Source organism: Triticum aestivum, chromosome 1A (assembly GCF_018294505.1).
Source record: "Triticum aestivum cultivar Chinese Spring chromosome 1A, IWGSC CS RefSeq v2.1, whole genome shotgun sequence".
NCBI classification, from domain to species: Eukaryota; Viridiplantae; Streptophyta; class Magnoliopsida; order Poales; family Poaceae; genus Triticum; species Triticum aestivum.
This window is the reverse complement of record NC_057794.1, coordinates 80,660,911-80,677,029: the sequence shown is the minus strand read 5'-3', so window position 1 is coordinate 80,677,029 and position 16,119 is coordinate 80,660,911. Positions and strand designations below refer to the sequence as shown.

General features: G+C 46.9%; 1 protein-coding gene across 2 annotated transcripts; it reads right to left on the bottom strand.

The window, feature by feature from the left end:
• Positions 1-467: 467 nt before the first annotated feature.
• Positions 468-8,513, bottom strand: LOC123191144 (proline-rich protein 12). 2 transcript variants are annotated; one of them, XM_044603937.1, is made up of 3 exons: positions 7,667-8,512; positions 2,465-3,102; positions 468-2,350 (listed from the first exon to the last, which is right to left on the bottom strand). In XM_044603937.1, the coding sequence occupies exons 1-3, from the start codon at positions 8,385-8,387 to the stop codon at positions 722-724; spliced, it is 2,988 nt and encodes a 995-aa protein (XP_044459872.1). In that variant the 5' UTR covers positions 8,388-8,512; the 3' UTR covers positions 468-721. The 2 variants fall into 2 exon arrangements, with proteins under 2 accessions (XP_044459872.1, XP_044459864.1); XM_044603929.1 differs by having other exon boundaries at positions 468-3,102; positions 7,667-8,513.
• Between the last annotated feature and the right edge of the window lie 7,606 nt (positions 8,514-16,119).

Here is a 16,119-nt window from a genome sequence, read left to right as displayed (position 1 = left end):
GTGTATTTTGAGGTTGGATCTGAAATTTTGTATAGGCTATTTGACACATGTCTTGTGAACATTCACATTTTTTCAGATCTTTCTGAAACATTTGAAATTGACTTTTGGGGCATTCGATCACCCAAGTGTGGAGCACTGCATATTTCTATGATGCTAGTTGCTCTTAAGAACATCCATCATCTATAACATATACAAATAACAAAACGGAGTACGTATGGAGAACTTCTAATGTTGGAATCGCTACTACTACTTTCTTTGATCCATATTATTTGTTGCCCAAACGAATGTATCTAGACGTATTTTAATGCTAGATATATTTATTTTAAAAAAAGTAATTTGGATTGAAGGGAGTAGTTTTCTCAAATTTGGATCGAAGGGAGTAGTACATTTTTCGCGCTGGCCTAGGTTCGAGCATTTGGGACACTAAACAGAACCCTAATTTCGACTTAAAAACCATACAACAGCAATTTGATGTCCTTAAACCACAACTTAATTGACAGTCTGATGACGACTAGAATCGAGAGAGTTCATACACGCTCTGACAAAGGAGAAAACAAGAGGTAATTATACACTACATGACAGGGGAGGCATCATCTTGGTTGTCCTTCTCTCGAGAGGCAAAGTCACTAGCACTACTACCGCACTTGCTGTGCTGCCAGCGCCACGGGGACCCAGCAGTCAGATACAACGCAGCGAGCTCTGCCCTGGAGCTGCTGCCGCCTCACGCTGACCGGCTGAAGAGGTGGTAGGGGAAGTTGCCGTTCTTGTCCATCAATGGCTCCACCAGCTTGGCGATCCCCAGCATCACCCTCATCAGCTCCTCGTCGAACTCCTTCTGCCCCCTCTTCCACACCGGCATGGTGTTGCCGCCGGCGTTGTTGTCGAAGCGAGCCGGCGGCATGTCGTCGGAGCGGGAAGAGTACTGCTGTCCGGGGAAACCGGCACGGGGAGGGTATGGCGGCAGCGGCGGCTGTCCAGGGAGCGCGAGCGGTCCGTCGCTGTGGCGAGGCTGGTACTGCGGCTGCATGTTGAACGGTGGCGGCGCGTCACTCTGGCGAGGCTGGTACGGCGGCTGCATGTTGAAAATTGGCGGCGCGTCCGTGCGACGAGGCTGGTACATCTGTGGCTCGTTGACGCGAGACTGGTACGGCGATGGCTCGCTGATGCGGGGCTGCTGGTACGACGATGGCTCGTTGATGCGAGGCTGGTATGGCAGCGGCGGCGGTGGTGGGAGTGGCTGTGAATCGGGTGCGCGTGGCGGCTGCAGTTGCTGGTGCTGTGGGCGCATGAGTGGCTGCATGTTGGGCTGCGCAGGGCGTGCCGGCGGCTGCAGAGGCGGCTGTGCGAAGCCGAGCGACCTCGCGATCTTGCTCACTGGTGCAGCAGTGTCCGGGCCATTGTTTCCGTCGAAGCTCGCTGGCAATGGAGGTGGCTCGAGCATGCTGTCCCCGCCGTCCAGCACGAATTTCACCCGAGGGGAGTCCCGGAGCGCGCTGGCCGCAGCCAACCCGCCCTCGTCGTTGCTCTTCTTCAGGATTGACTTGGGCAGCCCAACCGACATGCGCGCCGGCACCGCCTTGGACAGCGTCAGCGGAGCGCCATTGCCGGAGCTCCCAGGCCTGAACGGCGTGGTCTCCATGAGCCGCAGGTCAGAGCGCTGCGGAGGGGCCGCCTCAGGCCCTGGGTCGGCGCCGGCCGACCCTCCCTCGACGCCGCGCAGGTAGTAGTTGGGGGCCACCTGGCCGAACATGGCGTTGGCCTTGGCATACTTGAGCGCGGCCTCCGCGTCGGACTGGAACTTGTAGATGACCCGGCACATGTAGGACTTCCAGTACACGCGGATGCCGTCGATGTCGAGCGGCCCGAAGCGCGCGAACCTCGCCTTGAGGGAGGCCACCGACGGCAGCGTGCTCTTCAGCGGGAACTTCATCATCAGCGCCGTCGGCGACGGCGTCCTCTTCACAGGCGCCGCCGCTGGCACCTTCTTCTTGGCTGCCGCCAGAGCCTTCTCCTTCATGCCAGCCCGCCGCAGCTGAGCCGCCGCCGTCGTCCCGCCTCCCGCAGCTGCGGTGGCGGTGACGACTTTCTGCTCCAGCCCGGCCTTCTTGTCGGCGGCCAGAGTCTTAATCTTGTCCAGCTTGATTTTCTTCTTGGAGGCAATCTCCTCCTGGCGGTCAGACGGCGGGCGCTTGACGCCAGCACTGGTGGGGTCGCTGGGCCTCATGACCGGCTTCTTCTTCAACGGTTTGGGGGGCTGGCCGTCAGAGACGACGGCGGCGGCGGCAGCAACGACATTGGGCTTATTATCCAAGCCCTTCTTTGTCTCTTCCGGCGGATCGTTCTCATAGCTCTTTTTGTAGTGTTTCGAGCGGAACGCCAGGATGAAGGAGTGAGAGGCGTCAGAGATGCGTCTGCCGGCGCCGTAGAAGGGAAGCAGCGGAAGGTTTTGAAGGTCGGATATTACCTGTGTCAGATCTAATCCGTCAAGGTCGACCTTGGGGGGCGAGAAAGCTGCGGGCTTTGTAGCGCCGCCGCCGTCGCCGGAGGGGGCGGCAGAGGGCACGCCGCCGTTGAGTTCAGCGAGCTTCTTCTTTTTCTTCTTCTTCTTGGGCTCGCCGTCGGCGGTGGCCACGTCTTCGGCAGGCTCCTCCCTCTCGCGCTTGCGGGCCTTCTTGGGCTTGGCCACCTTGTTCGGCGCAGTGGCGGCGGCTGCGGCGTCCGCGGTAGCCCCGCCGTCGCTCGCCTGGTCAGCGGGAGGGAGCGCGCGTCTCTGCAGCATAAACTCCTCCTCATCGGCGCCTCCGGTGCTGCTGGGCAGCGGCGGCGTCTGCGGCTCAGCCGGGGGGAAGCCAGGCGGCGGGCCACCGTCGTCCGGGGCGGGAGCCGCGTCCGGGAGCGCGGCTGGCGGCAGCGCCGGCACGCGCGCGTCTTCCCGGCGCTTGAGCAGGTACTGGTCCTTCTTGCTGGCCTTGGGCTTGATGGCGGGCGCGCCGGGCATGATCTTCTCCATGAGCCTCGCGGCCGCGCCGGCGGCGCCCCTCCGGCCCCTGGCCGGGGCGTTCTCCTTCTCCGGCACCTTCTGCCGACCCTTGAGCGGGCGAGCTGCAAGGCATGTCACCAGCGGCACACGTTAGCACACAGCGCGACACCACATCCATGCGGAAAAAACGCAACAGGAACAAGTCAATGCGAAAGGGTCACGTATTTATATTCGCATTCCTAATAATAGATGTAACACAAGAACAAAACAAAAGTATCGACAAAAAAGAAGTAGCACTAGGAAACCAGATCCAAAGGACGAATTCGCATGTATTTCGAAGAAATCCATTCAAATAAAAATTAAAATTAGAGTTTAACAATATATGACTGTCAAAAACGCTCTTATACGGAGAGTACTAGTTTTTGATTTATATAATTGGCCACGGTCTGACCCTGCAAAATGTAAATAATTCTGACTGATTAGCATGCGCATGCGTGACAAACTGACCGAGAGGTAAAAGAAATCCGGTCCAGTCGGTCACAATGCTAGACACGTCGCCGCTCAAATCTCGATTTTGCAGAAAGAATATAGTACATGTGGGGCCGCGGTGACTGACAAGGAACTTGGTGGTGGGAGCAAAGCGAGCGCTCGCTCCGCATGCCACAATCTTCGTTGGTGGTAGCGATGATGGGCGAGTGAGCCGCTCCCTCTACGATGCAAAAGATGCTACTACTCCTCATGTTTTGTAATTTAAAAAGCGCAAAGGCCCAAATATGATGCAAAGGATGCTATTTGTTGCCATTGAATCAAACAATCAATACTCCCCCATAATCACACAAAAATTCAACTCTGCTCCCAAACCCTAACCAACCCTACTCATCGCCGTGTTGATGACATCCCCGATCGTGCTTCCTTCAGTCCTCCCCTCTTAGCGGTGTACAAAATATTAACAAACAAATCAATTAACTGATCGATTAATCCATGCTCGATGGATCACCAATTTGTCGATTAACCGATTTATCAACCAATTAACTAGTCAATTCAAACCAAGCAGATACCAGTTAGCAAAGATTTATCGACCAATTTACTAGTCAATTCAAACCGAGTTAGCAAAGAATCATTCTTAGCATCGCATCGTCTCCACCTGTGTGTTTCTATGGCTTTGACAAGACATTCACCCACCCCTACATATCATTGTCCGCAAGGTTGTCCAGATTGTGTGTCTGCTTCTCGATAAGAGGTACCATCGCCACCGTAACCAACCGCCCTCGACCAACTCCTCCCTCTTGCTCTATCTACTCAACCAAAGACGCAACTAAGCATTGCTGAAGGGTGGCTTTTTTTTCTCTGGTGAGGCCTAACCCTAACTGGGATAAACCAAAAGTCGTAAGCTCAGCAAAGAAGGCAACTCGCAAACAAGGATGCCACAGCCACTAGAGTTCGCACTGATGATTTTGATCAAAGCGAATATTCAAACTGATATATTCTAAACTCTCCTCACCTCCCCTTCGACATCGATGAGACCCCTCCCCCCCTCCGCTACATGTCACTGTATGCAAAATCATCTAAATTGCATGTTTGCTTTCCTCGTAGAGGAGTCATCGCCACCGTAGCCGGCCATCGACCACCCTCGATCAACTCATTAGGTCGTGGATGCGATTAACTCCCTCTGCTCTACTCACTTGGCCAAAGACGCGACCGAGTATTGCCACGCATAATCAAAGCACACCTTTTCCTCTCCATCGAATCGTAACCCTAACCCTAACCATGACAAACTAAATTCCTAAGCTTACCAGAGAATGCAAAACATCAAAACAAAGGATGCCGTCGGATTTCACCCTAATGATTTTTTTTATCAAAGCCAACATTAAACTGGTGTGTTTTATTCTCACAACTCTCCTTTCATCTAGTAGGAAAGGCAGATCATTCGGAAAAAAAGAATTATACTGCTGCAAGGACCTTGAAAGGGGACTTGGTAGTACTTTTTTGGGGCTAAAAACGGCCTAGGGCATTATATTTACTTTTCTCTGAACTGAATACTTTTTGTTCTCCCACCGGCTACGCCTCTGGAAAGATGAGGTGCACGTGCGATTGCAGGACGGGAGGTACGTGTTAGTTTACAATTTCCTTTGGCGATTTGATTTCCTCTCTTTTGCTCAGATGACTTGCATCACCACTAGGTTCTTATTTTCAGATAGTTCTAAAAGAATGTTGAAATTTTATACTCATAAAATTCTAAAATATTGAAAGGTTTTAGTAGAAAATATGATACAGGGCTCTAGAGTCCAGAATCGGGCTCCGTGGGGGTGTGGGGGGTGGGTGGGGGATGGGGAATAACCATGTGCTATTGGTCGGGAGGAAAGGCTCCCTGTCGATCGTGAATTCCTCCTAAAAACCCAGAGACGAATCCTGTGTAAATCAGACGCTGCGTTCTTAACAGGTTCAGACCCACGGCCAGATTCTTGATTCCCCATGAGTTATACTGAAACTCCATCGGCAGGATAAGTTGCCACGGAAGTTGGATATGAGGTGCAAAAGGGGATTCTCCGTTCACCGCATGCCAAGTCCCCAAAAAGCACAGCTGGTGTGAGTAACGCTATCTGAATTTCCTTGGGTAGGAATGTGACCCGTCCGTGTGCAGAGGCAAACCACTTGAGAGACTCCCAAGGATCTTCTGTGGCTAGTGGGCATGGCATATGGATTCGCTCTCAACTCTGGAGGGGAAGGCATGGGAAAGCCATTTCTGAGCTTTTAGCAGAGGGAAGAACGGCAGGCTCTACTCTGCGCTTGGAACAGACCATCAAAATCCTCTTGCTGGCATGGCTTCTACAGTTCATATCGGCCCATAAAGTTCAGGAGAAGATAGCCATGCGTGCTTCTTCAAAAGCTTCTCATCGTAACTGTAGCATGCCTGCGTCAGCTGAAAGGACAGGCTGGGACTGCTTCGCTGGCTTCTTCTGATTGAAGCAGGCCACGAAAACTGCAAGCCCGGACTGCTCCGAATGTGAGGCAAAACTAGTGCAACATGCTCCGGTAAGAATTTGGGATAGAATGTCCTCTGAACTGCTCCGAATGTGAGGCGAAACTAGTGGTACAGACTCCGGTCAGAATTTGGGATAGAATGTCCTCTGAACCTCCGAATGTGAAACAAAACTAGTGGAACGGGCTCCGGTAAGAATTTGGGATAGAATGCCCTCTGGTACAACGCCTAACTCAATTTGGTTTTGAATTTGTCTAAAAGTTTAGTCCAATGGTGGGAGATCAAGGCAAGGAGAGGGCAAATGGGTTAGATAGCGTACTCAGAGTTGTTGCTGGTCTGGCCAAAGTTTTAGATAACTCTATACAGCTTTCACCATTCGTTTCTCGCCATCTTGGAAAAAATGCATATGTCGGCAGATGTTAACTTCATTTTGGTTCTCTATGCAGGACCTCAACTTAAGAACTATGAAGAATAATTCAAATGTAAACTGTTTTTAGATAATCAAGATAACTTTCAGGTTATAATTGTCATGTGCAACCAGATTAATTCCACTAAGCGATTAATAGAGAATTCCTACTAAAATTACTATAATGACTTGACCATGCTTGTCTAAACTGACAGTAAACATCCTTTAACTGCTACCTTGTAGATATATATACATGCTTATTTATGAATGTAAAGTAATAGGCACAGTGTACGGTGTTAACTTGATGCCTTCCTTCATGATGTGCAGGTGAACTCAACCGCCTTACCTTGATGCCTGCTCAATGATGAAAACGAAATAGTGCATCCAGAATATGTATATAAGTACCCCAAGTCCATCTCCACCAATCACCAATATGTTTTTATCAGGCACATAAACATACCTCTTTCAGAATCACTGTTTCTATACTTATTCAGTTCATTTATCAAACATTGCGCTAATACTCTTCACCAACAACAAAAACAAAAGGTCAAGTTGCTGAAACTAAGCGATTCTACCTTAATATGCGAGGTTATGAAGGGGTCAAGAACGCGAACGTAACTGAAATGCAATTCGGTGTTAAACTAATGCACACTCACAGGAAGAGGAAAGAGATACAATTCCTAAATGTACCAGATTTAAGGCATGGCCTTGGAAGAAACTAGATGAGTAGCAAGTACCCGAATCAAGGAAATATATGGATGCAAGAGAAACATTTCAGAATCCATCCAAAATCCATCATAGCACACAGAAGCTGCTGCTTTAAAAATCTATATGCATCGTGGAGAGGTAAACTTCCATTGTATCTTTTAATATTTGTATTCGGCATAACTGGATGGGAAAGATAGATAAGTGGATAAGCTATGGCCGCATGATACACATATTCTTGTGTGTGCAACAAGTCCTCATTGACCAAACGATATTCGTATGTGTATAGCTTTTACTTGAATTGGATTTCATTTTGTGTCAAATGCAGATTTTACCATTTATCTTTGCACAATTATGCACATGATTTGTGTAAAAAGTGTTGGCTATACAGATAAAAACATTTTTCGCATTCATGCAACACACAGTTCAACAAAAGAGAAATAATAAATATTTGAAGAACCATTATCCAGTTCACTATTCACATCAAAACGATTAGTATCAGGTAATCTGCCCATCAAGTTCAAGTACATAGCAAAAACAATAACAGAACAATGAATAGTAGTACTACTAGGATTGGGCATGTGAGTGTCGATACCTCGTTGAGACCGTTCATTCTCAGCCTTGACCTCGCCTTCAAGGGCCTTCTTCGAATCCACACCAAATGATTCGGCGTAGGTGAGGTCGTACCTCTCGTACCTAGACCGGCGGTACGCCATGAGCATCGCTGCCATCTCGATCCCAGGCAAGGTACGTGCGGCCGTCTCCGCCGCGTCCCGCTGCTGCACGGCAGCGTTCTGCAGGAAGTCATACATCTTCTGCGGAACGAACCGCTCCCTTGCGGCCGTCACCTGCTCGGGGAGGTACTCGGCGTTGCTGTCGAACCCGGGCACGTTCACCAGGAGGAACATGCGATCCTCGTTGTGGAAGCGGAAGGTGTCGGGTCCACGGCAGGGGCAGAGGAGCGCGAGCGCGCTGCGGCGCGAGATCTCGTCGAGGGACTCGGCGACGGCGGCGGGGAAGGTGCGGCTGCCCCCCTGCGAGGTCTTCTCGACGAAGTGGTCCTCGAAGCGGACGAGCTCGTGCGGCTCGAACCAGCCGTAGCTGCCGTCGCCGAAGAAGGCGACGAGGACGAGGCCATGGCGGTGGCCGCGATGCACCTCCGGATCGTCGGAGAGGGTGAGGCTGTAGACGTGGCCCGGCCACCACGGATGCGACTTCACCTTGCCCCAGACCATGTCGCCGAAACTGGGGGTCCAACCCTCGCCGTCACCAGCGGGCACGACGGCGCCGGAGCCGGCGGCGGCGGGGGCAGCCATCCTGCGGCGGGGGAGCGAAACCCTAGATTTGGGTGCGGGGTCTCTCGGTCTGGGCTTAGGTTTGGGTTTGGGATTGCGCTGTTTGGGTTTCGGGGGTTGGGGAAATTGGGGGATCTCGGGCCGGGTGGGACTGGGACACCGTCCAAGGGGCATCATGGTAATTAGGTGCAGAAGGAGGGAGAAAGAAACGAAAAGGAAATGATATTTTCGCCGAGGCGAGGCGAGGCGAGGCGTGGCGAGACGAGCAATTTATACTAGTCGAAGGGGGGCAAAACACGCCGCACGCGGGATGAAACCGCGCCCACTGAAATTCAAAGGGGGCAAAACATGCCGCACGCGGGATAAAACCACACCCACTGGAATTCGAAATGACTTGAAATTTTTTGACGTGTGTGGCTTGGTTATAACAAATATGTTAAACGGTTAAATGAACCACACTATGCGTATGTAACCACTGGGCCATCATGAATCTGCATTGTTGGGATGTTGGGCCTTTAAACTATCTTTTTTTATGAAATTGAAAGCTAACACTCGTCAATCAAAAAAAAAAGAAAATATGTAAATACAATTCATTGGTCGAGCATATAAAACAACAACCAAAATATGTGCACACCCGATGATTAGATAGAGTTGGCATCAGGCATTACCAAATTATGTGAGGCATGAAGACCTAAAGCAACTTCAAACACAAAAGGAAAGGCAACCTGTCCATATGTTATCAATACTCAAACTATTGTTTAGAAGTCTGTTATCACAGTTGTAAGCGGTCCTTTTTTGTTTCCTAACAAGACCATGTAGTAGGTAGAAAATAATTCACTATAGTGATAAAAACAAGTCCCATCATAATGGCGATCTTAGTTACTAAACCGATTAACCTCTTGTTGTCGTAATAGTGATGTATGTTTAAAGATGTCTAGAAAGAGTTACCACTACAATGGTGATGTATCTACCAAATTGGTTAGCACTAGTTATCACTAGTGGGGATGCATTAGCTACTAGATTGCTTAGTCCACCACGGTAGTGATGTATTGTAAGTGGTATGTTGAATATCAGTCATCATACAAGTGGTATTGCCCCCATTTAATTATCATCATATTGATGATGTAGTTACCATACTAGTTAGCACTGGTGATTAATTTATTAACATGTATATACCATGTAGGTTTGGTATATAATTACCATGATGTTGTATTAAGTGCATCCATGGCCCCATAGTGTGTTATGATTGTCTGTGAAAACTTCATTGAAGGGACTAATATGACCATCTTATTCCTAATAGATGTTATGATATGTATAAGAGGACTGGTGTTTAACCCTCAATCTTCAAAGAATGAGAGTTGTTGGGATTAAGAACAATTTCAAAACCTCAAAATCAACTTTTTTCGGACCAGTCAAGTTGCGTCCACATCCAATAGGGCATTGATACGTCTCCAACGTATCTATAATTTATGAAGTATTCATGCCATGTTTACAATAATTTTATATGATTTTGGTACGATTTGATTAGAACTAACCCGGAATGACGCTGTTTTCAGCAGAACTACTATGGTGTTATTTTTGTGCAGAAATAAAAGTTCTCGGAATGCGATGAAAATCAACAGAGATTTTTTCTGGAAAATATAAAAAATATTGGAACGAAAAGTTACTGGAGGGGAGGCCCGTGGGCCCCATGAGGGTGGAGGGCGCGCCCCTGTGCCTCGTGGACTTCCCGTGGGGCCCCTGACTTGTTCTCGATGCCAACCTCTCCTATAAATGCCCAAACCTCCAGAAAATAACCTAGATCGGAAGTTGCCGCTGCAAGCCTTTGTAGCCACAAGAAATCAATCTAGGCCCTCTCTAGCACCCTGCCGGAAGGGGCCATCATCACCAGAGGCTATGGAGGAGGATCCCAGAGGGGCCATCATCGCCATGAAGGCCAAGATCCAGAGGGAGAACCTCTCCCCATCCAGGGGGAGGCCGTGGAGGAGGAAGTGCAAGGGGGAGAACCTCTCCTCCTCTCTCTCGGTGGCGTCGGAGTGCCATCGGGAGGGGAATCATCGCCGCGGTGATCGTCTTCATCAACATCACCATCATCATCACCATCCTCATCTCTTTTACGTCGTCCACTCTCCCGCACCCCGCTGTAATCCCTACTTGAACATGGTGCTTTATGCCACATATTATGATCCAATGATGTGTTGCCATCCTATAATGTTTTGAGTAGATATCCTTTGTCTTTGGGTGGATTGATGATCTAGATTGGTATGAGTTGTATGCTTTATTTTGGTGTTGTCCTATTGTGCCCTTCGTGTCGCGCAAGCATGAGGGGTTCCCGTTGTAGGGTGTTGCAATACGTTCATGATTCGCTTATAGTTGGTTGCTTGAGTGACAGAAGCATAAACCCGAGTAATGGGGTTGTTGCATATGGGATAAAGGGGACTTGATGCTTTAATGCTATGGTTGGGTTTTACCTTAATGATCTTTAGTAGTTTTGGATGCTTGCTAGAGTTCCAATCATAAGTGCATATGATCCAAGAAGAGAAAGTATGTTAGCTTATGCCTCTCCCTCATATGAAATTGCAATGATGACTATCGGTCTTGTTAATAATTGCCTAGGACAATTTCGCACATCGATCTATCATTATTCCACACTCGCTAAAAGTTTTTGTGGATGAAGTGTTCGAAGAACGAGGAGTTACCGATGTGAGAAGAATCGGGAGAGGCAAGAGCTCAAGCTTGGGGATGCCCAAGGCACCCCAAGTAAATATTCCAAGGATACTCAAGCATCTAAGCTTGGGGATGCCCCGGTTGGCATCCCATCTTTCTTCTTCAACAATTATCGGTATACCTCGGTTTTTGTTTTGTTCACATGATTTGTGTCCTTTGTGTTTTTATTTTTCTTTAAGAACCATGCTAGTATAAGATATCCCTTCATCGATTTATAGAATGATTCATGTGCTTCACTTATATCTTTTGAGTATGACCTTATAGAATGCTCTGTGCACTTCACTTAAATCTTTTGAGTATGGTTTTATAGAATGCTTCGTGTGCTTCACTTATATATTTTGAGCTTGGATATTGGTCAGTATATATTAATTGTAGAATGTGTTGGGGAACGTAGTAATTTCAAAAAAATTCCTACGCGCACGCAAGATCATGGTGATGCATAGCAACAAGAGGGGAGAGTGTTGTCCACGTACCCTCGTAGACCGAAAGTGGAAGCGTTTGCACAGCGCGTTTGATGTAGTCGTACGTCTTCACGATCCGACCGATCAAGTACAGAACGTACGGCACCTCCGAGTTCAGCACACGTTCAGCCCGATGACGTCCCTCGGACTCCAATCCAGCCGAGTGTTGAGGGAGAGTTTCATCAGTACGACGGCGTGATGACGATGTTGATGTTCTACCGACGCAGGGCTTCTCCTAAGCACCGCTACAGTATTATCGAGGTGGACTATGGTGGAGGGGGCACCGCACACGGCTAAAAGATCAACTTGATCAATCGTTGTGTCTATGGGGTGCCCCCTTGCCCCCATATATAAAGGAGAAAGGGGGTGCGGCCGGCCAGGGAGAGGGCGCGCCAGGGGGAGTCCTACTCCCAACGGGAGTAGGACTCCCCCCTTTCCTAGTTGGAATAGGATTCGGGAGAAGGAAAGAGAGAGGGGAAGAAGGAAAGAGGGGGCCGGCCCCCTTGCCCTAAACCAATTCGGTTTGGGCCTTGGGAGGCGCGCCCCATACTCCCCTTGCTTCCGTCTATTTCCACTAAGGCCCATGTAGGCCCATTAAGCCCCTGGGGGGTTCCGGTAACCTCCCGGTACTCCGGTAAAATCCTGATTTCACCCGGAACACTTCCGATATCCAAACATAGGCTTCCAATATATCAATCTTCATGTCTCGACCATTTCAAGACTCCTCGTCATGTCCTTGATCACATCCGGGACTCTGAACAATCTTAGGTACATCAAAACATATAAACTCATAATATAACTGTCATCGTAACGTTAAGCGTGCGGACCCTACGGGTTCGAGAACTATGTAGACATGACCGAGACATGTCTCCGGTCAATAACCAATAACGGAACCTGGATGCTCATATTGGCTCCCACATATTCTACGAAGATCTTTATCAGTCAAACCGCACAACAACATACGTTGTTCCCTTTGTCATCGGTATGTTACTTGCCCGAGATTTGATCGTCGGTATCTCAATACCTAGTTCAATCTCATTACCGGCAAGTCTCTTTACTCGTTCCGTAATACATCATCCTGCAACTAACTCATTAGTTGCAATGCTTGCAAGGCTTAAGTGATGTGCATTACCAAGAGGGCCCAGAGATACCTCTCCGACAATCGGAGGGACAAATCCTAATCTCGAAATACGCCAACCCAACAAGTACCTTCGGAGACACCTGTAGAGCACCTTTATAACCACCCAGTTATGTTGTGATGTTTGGTAGCACACAAAGTGTTCCTCCGGTAAACGGGAGTTGCATAATCTCATAGTCATAACATGTATAAGTCATGAAGAGAGCAATAGCAACATACTAAACGATTGGGTGCTAAGCTAACGGAATGGGTCTCAATCACATCATTCTCCTAATGATGTGACCCCGTTAATCAAACTAGATCGTTGATGGCGCGTGTTGCCGCGCCCGTCTATTTTACAATAGAATAATTGGATTTTTCAGAATTGATAAGCATAAATGAAGTGTCAAAAGATGGTTATAATTCATTTTATTAAAATATAGAAGTTGCAAATAGTTGAAAAGTATTGCACCACTCGAGCGTACAAGATACAAAACCGGACAAACAACATTAGCAATAAAAAATGAAGCAATATCTGACATAGCAACACTAAGTGGTAACACCCTAACATGACATGCCATATAAAAGAGTAGCAATATGTGCACCTGGTGAAACTGAGTGATACAACTTGGTCCAGGCTCCGTTCTAGTTCACTGGCCATACATCAACCCTTGCATAAAGTATTATAGATCCCAAGCAACTACGAATAATAAGATGTGTGTAAGCATGGAATCACATAATTAGTTGGCGTTGTCTACTTTTATGCAAGACCCACAAGAAAGATCTTGTTGTTGTGCCCTTCCATATGTTCAATAAAATGGGAGAAATTTGTATAAATACTTTGAAGCATGAAGCATCGAAGATAAAATATTTGCAACATAAGCTAATTGTTCTATTTGCAACATAAAATAGAATAGGCTAATGGTTCTGATTCCTGGGTCATACCGGGAAAAACTGAGAAATGTTTAGTACATCAATATTGTTATAACTTCAAAAGGTGGCATTCAATCGAACTCAAGATATCATAGGAGGCCTCCAGATCATAGTCCATCCATAATGCCTTATAAGGCAGTGCGGACACAAAACATCGAGGCAATTCAAAATAAGAGGTCCTGCTCCTGCAAGATTATTCGATTTGAGTTAACTCAAGAAACGTGTTTAGTAAACAATGATGTATTACAGTAATGATAAAAAGAAGCTTATATATTTGACCTATCTTATTAGAGAGCATGATTAACTTATATATAGTTAAAAGGCTGATCTAGAACTTGTAAGCAACTTTTGCATATCAGCCGTATTCCATATACATTTCATTGCTTCAACGGGCAAATGAAATCCTGGATATATGAGAATCATGCAGTCATAATATCATAAAAGAATTAACAAACACGTACATCTAGGTGGTGCCATCAGGTGAAGGCCTCCTAAATATAGTAGATCGGAGATGCAAGGACGACGATACTGGTATACTTGTGTTTTTATTGCACTAACAATATCAATTTTGAGGTACTTCTAGAACTCCCGAAGATTATGGTTTTATGGACCCTCTTGGCGGCTTCACCGCACAAAGGCGTTGAGGATTTGCATTCTAATCTCTTAATTCAGATCATCCCCAGAACGCAAATTGTAAGAAAAAACGCTTTAGAGATATAGTAGTCCTGCTTCTCCCCACTCATCGAATACATAATATATTTTTTCCTTCTGTACCTGATGCTTTCAAAAATGAAAGAATTGGAGAGCTGCAAGTGAGTGAGCTTATGAGTGCATAAGCATGATGCAGCTACTAAACCTTAAAAAAGAAACTTCAGATTTACAATGCAGCTACTAAACCTTGAAAAAGAAACTCCAGACTTAAGATAGTACGATTTAGAAGGTCTAAAGTGTAGCACTGATGGAAACATTACACTGCAGGCTACCATCATAAATAATCCTGAGTTTACAACAAAATAAAAATCTGAGGATTAAAATGGAAATATATTATGGAAAATAAAAATTACTTTGTTTATTGGCACCTTATTACAGACTGGTCCTTATTAGGATGGGAAGACCTACAGGAAAAAAAAAGTACATCCAAGTACTAACATCATTGGTAAATGATAATACAAAGCCTAGTATTGACTGTTGGATGGTATGAATCATTCCATTTTTCAGTGCATATATGATATATCTATAATTGCCTTCTTCTCTTTTTAAATTTGATATTTTTCTCAGTGTAACTGTACTAAGTTAACATATCTTCTCACACTAATAATGAGCACCGTATCTTCCAAATTAAAATGACATTTTTCACAATCACAATTGGTCCATCAGTCGGTTCCTAAATCCTAATTATGTATAGACAAAATAAAAAGGGAATAAAGCATCTAGAGTACTTACCTGGAGCCCTATAACATTGATTCTGCCACACTGATTCTTGCAAGAGCAGAAGGTGCTAGCCTTTTGACAGGGGAAATGTGCAAGATAAATAAACCTCAACATGTGTATCAGGAAATGGCAATTCAGAGTTCTATTCAGTATTTTGGGTAACAGCAGGTTCCATAGTGTCAGGCAATGCACCATCGAATAGCGTACTGTTCAGAAAAGAGCATATTCATCACTTCACTTGATAGATTCAGTCAAGTAAACAAAATTATGAATCCAAGAAAGAAAACATACCTACTACGTCCACTGATCCACCAAAACCTGTCAAGAGCAAATACTACCATTAAGAACCAATAATGCTGAATCAGAAGTACTCGATTATCCCATGAAAAAACGTCAAAATAAGCAATTGACAACAATTGGTACCCACAGTCCCATTTTCTACTTAAGCTAAACAACTGTACATAAACGTCAAATGAACATTGTTCGGTACATCCATAATTCTACATCCAAAGTCCTGAAAGTTGTATATGCCAAACTATATCACATAATTCCAATAATAGACTACTCCAACGCCACAGATCGTATCACACGAACGACCAACTCTTCACCCAGAGTTCCGATCTATCAACTGAATCTGCCACAAAACCACTACAATTCCACATAGCCACAAATCAGAGCAGGAACAATCAAATGAACGTGCAACTGATTTGACGTGAGGAGTGAGATCTAAAACGGAGGGAGGAGTCGACTAATTACGTGGGGCGAAGAGGACGAGGCCGTCGTAGAGGTACTGCTATAGCGGTGGGCCGAGAGCTTGGGGTCGTCGGCGAGGAGGGATTCCAGATCGAGCACGCGGGCCTGGAGCGAGTAGAAGAAGGCCAAGTGGGGTGAACGGATAACCATATCGTCGACGAGCAGCAGCAGCTTGCGCCCGTGGGATTCATCGTGGCGACCTCGGCGAAGGTGTCATCCTCTGTCCCACAAGTGTTCTTACAGAGTTTAAAGGGCGCAGTCAGGCGCGAGCGCCGCTGCTAGGGTTTTCGCCTAGACCTAGCAACACGGGCGATGCTTGGATTCAGCTCCA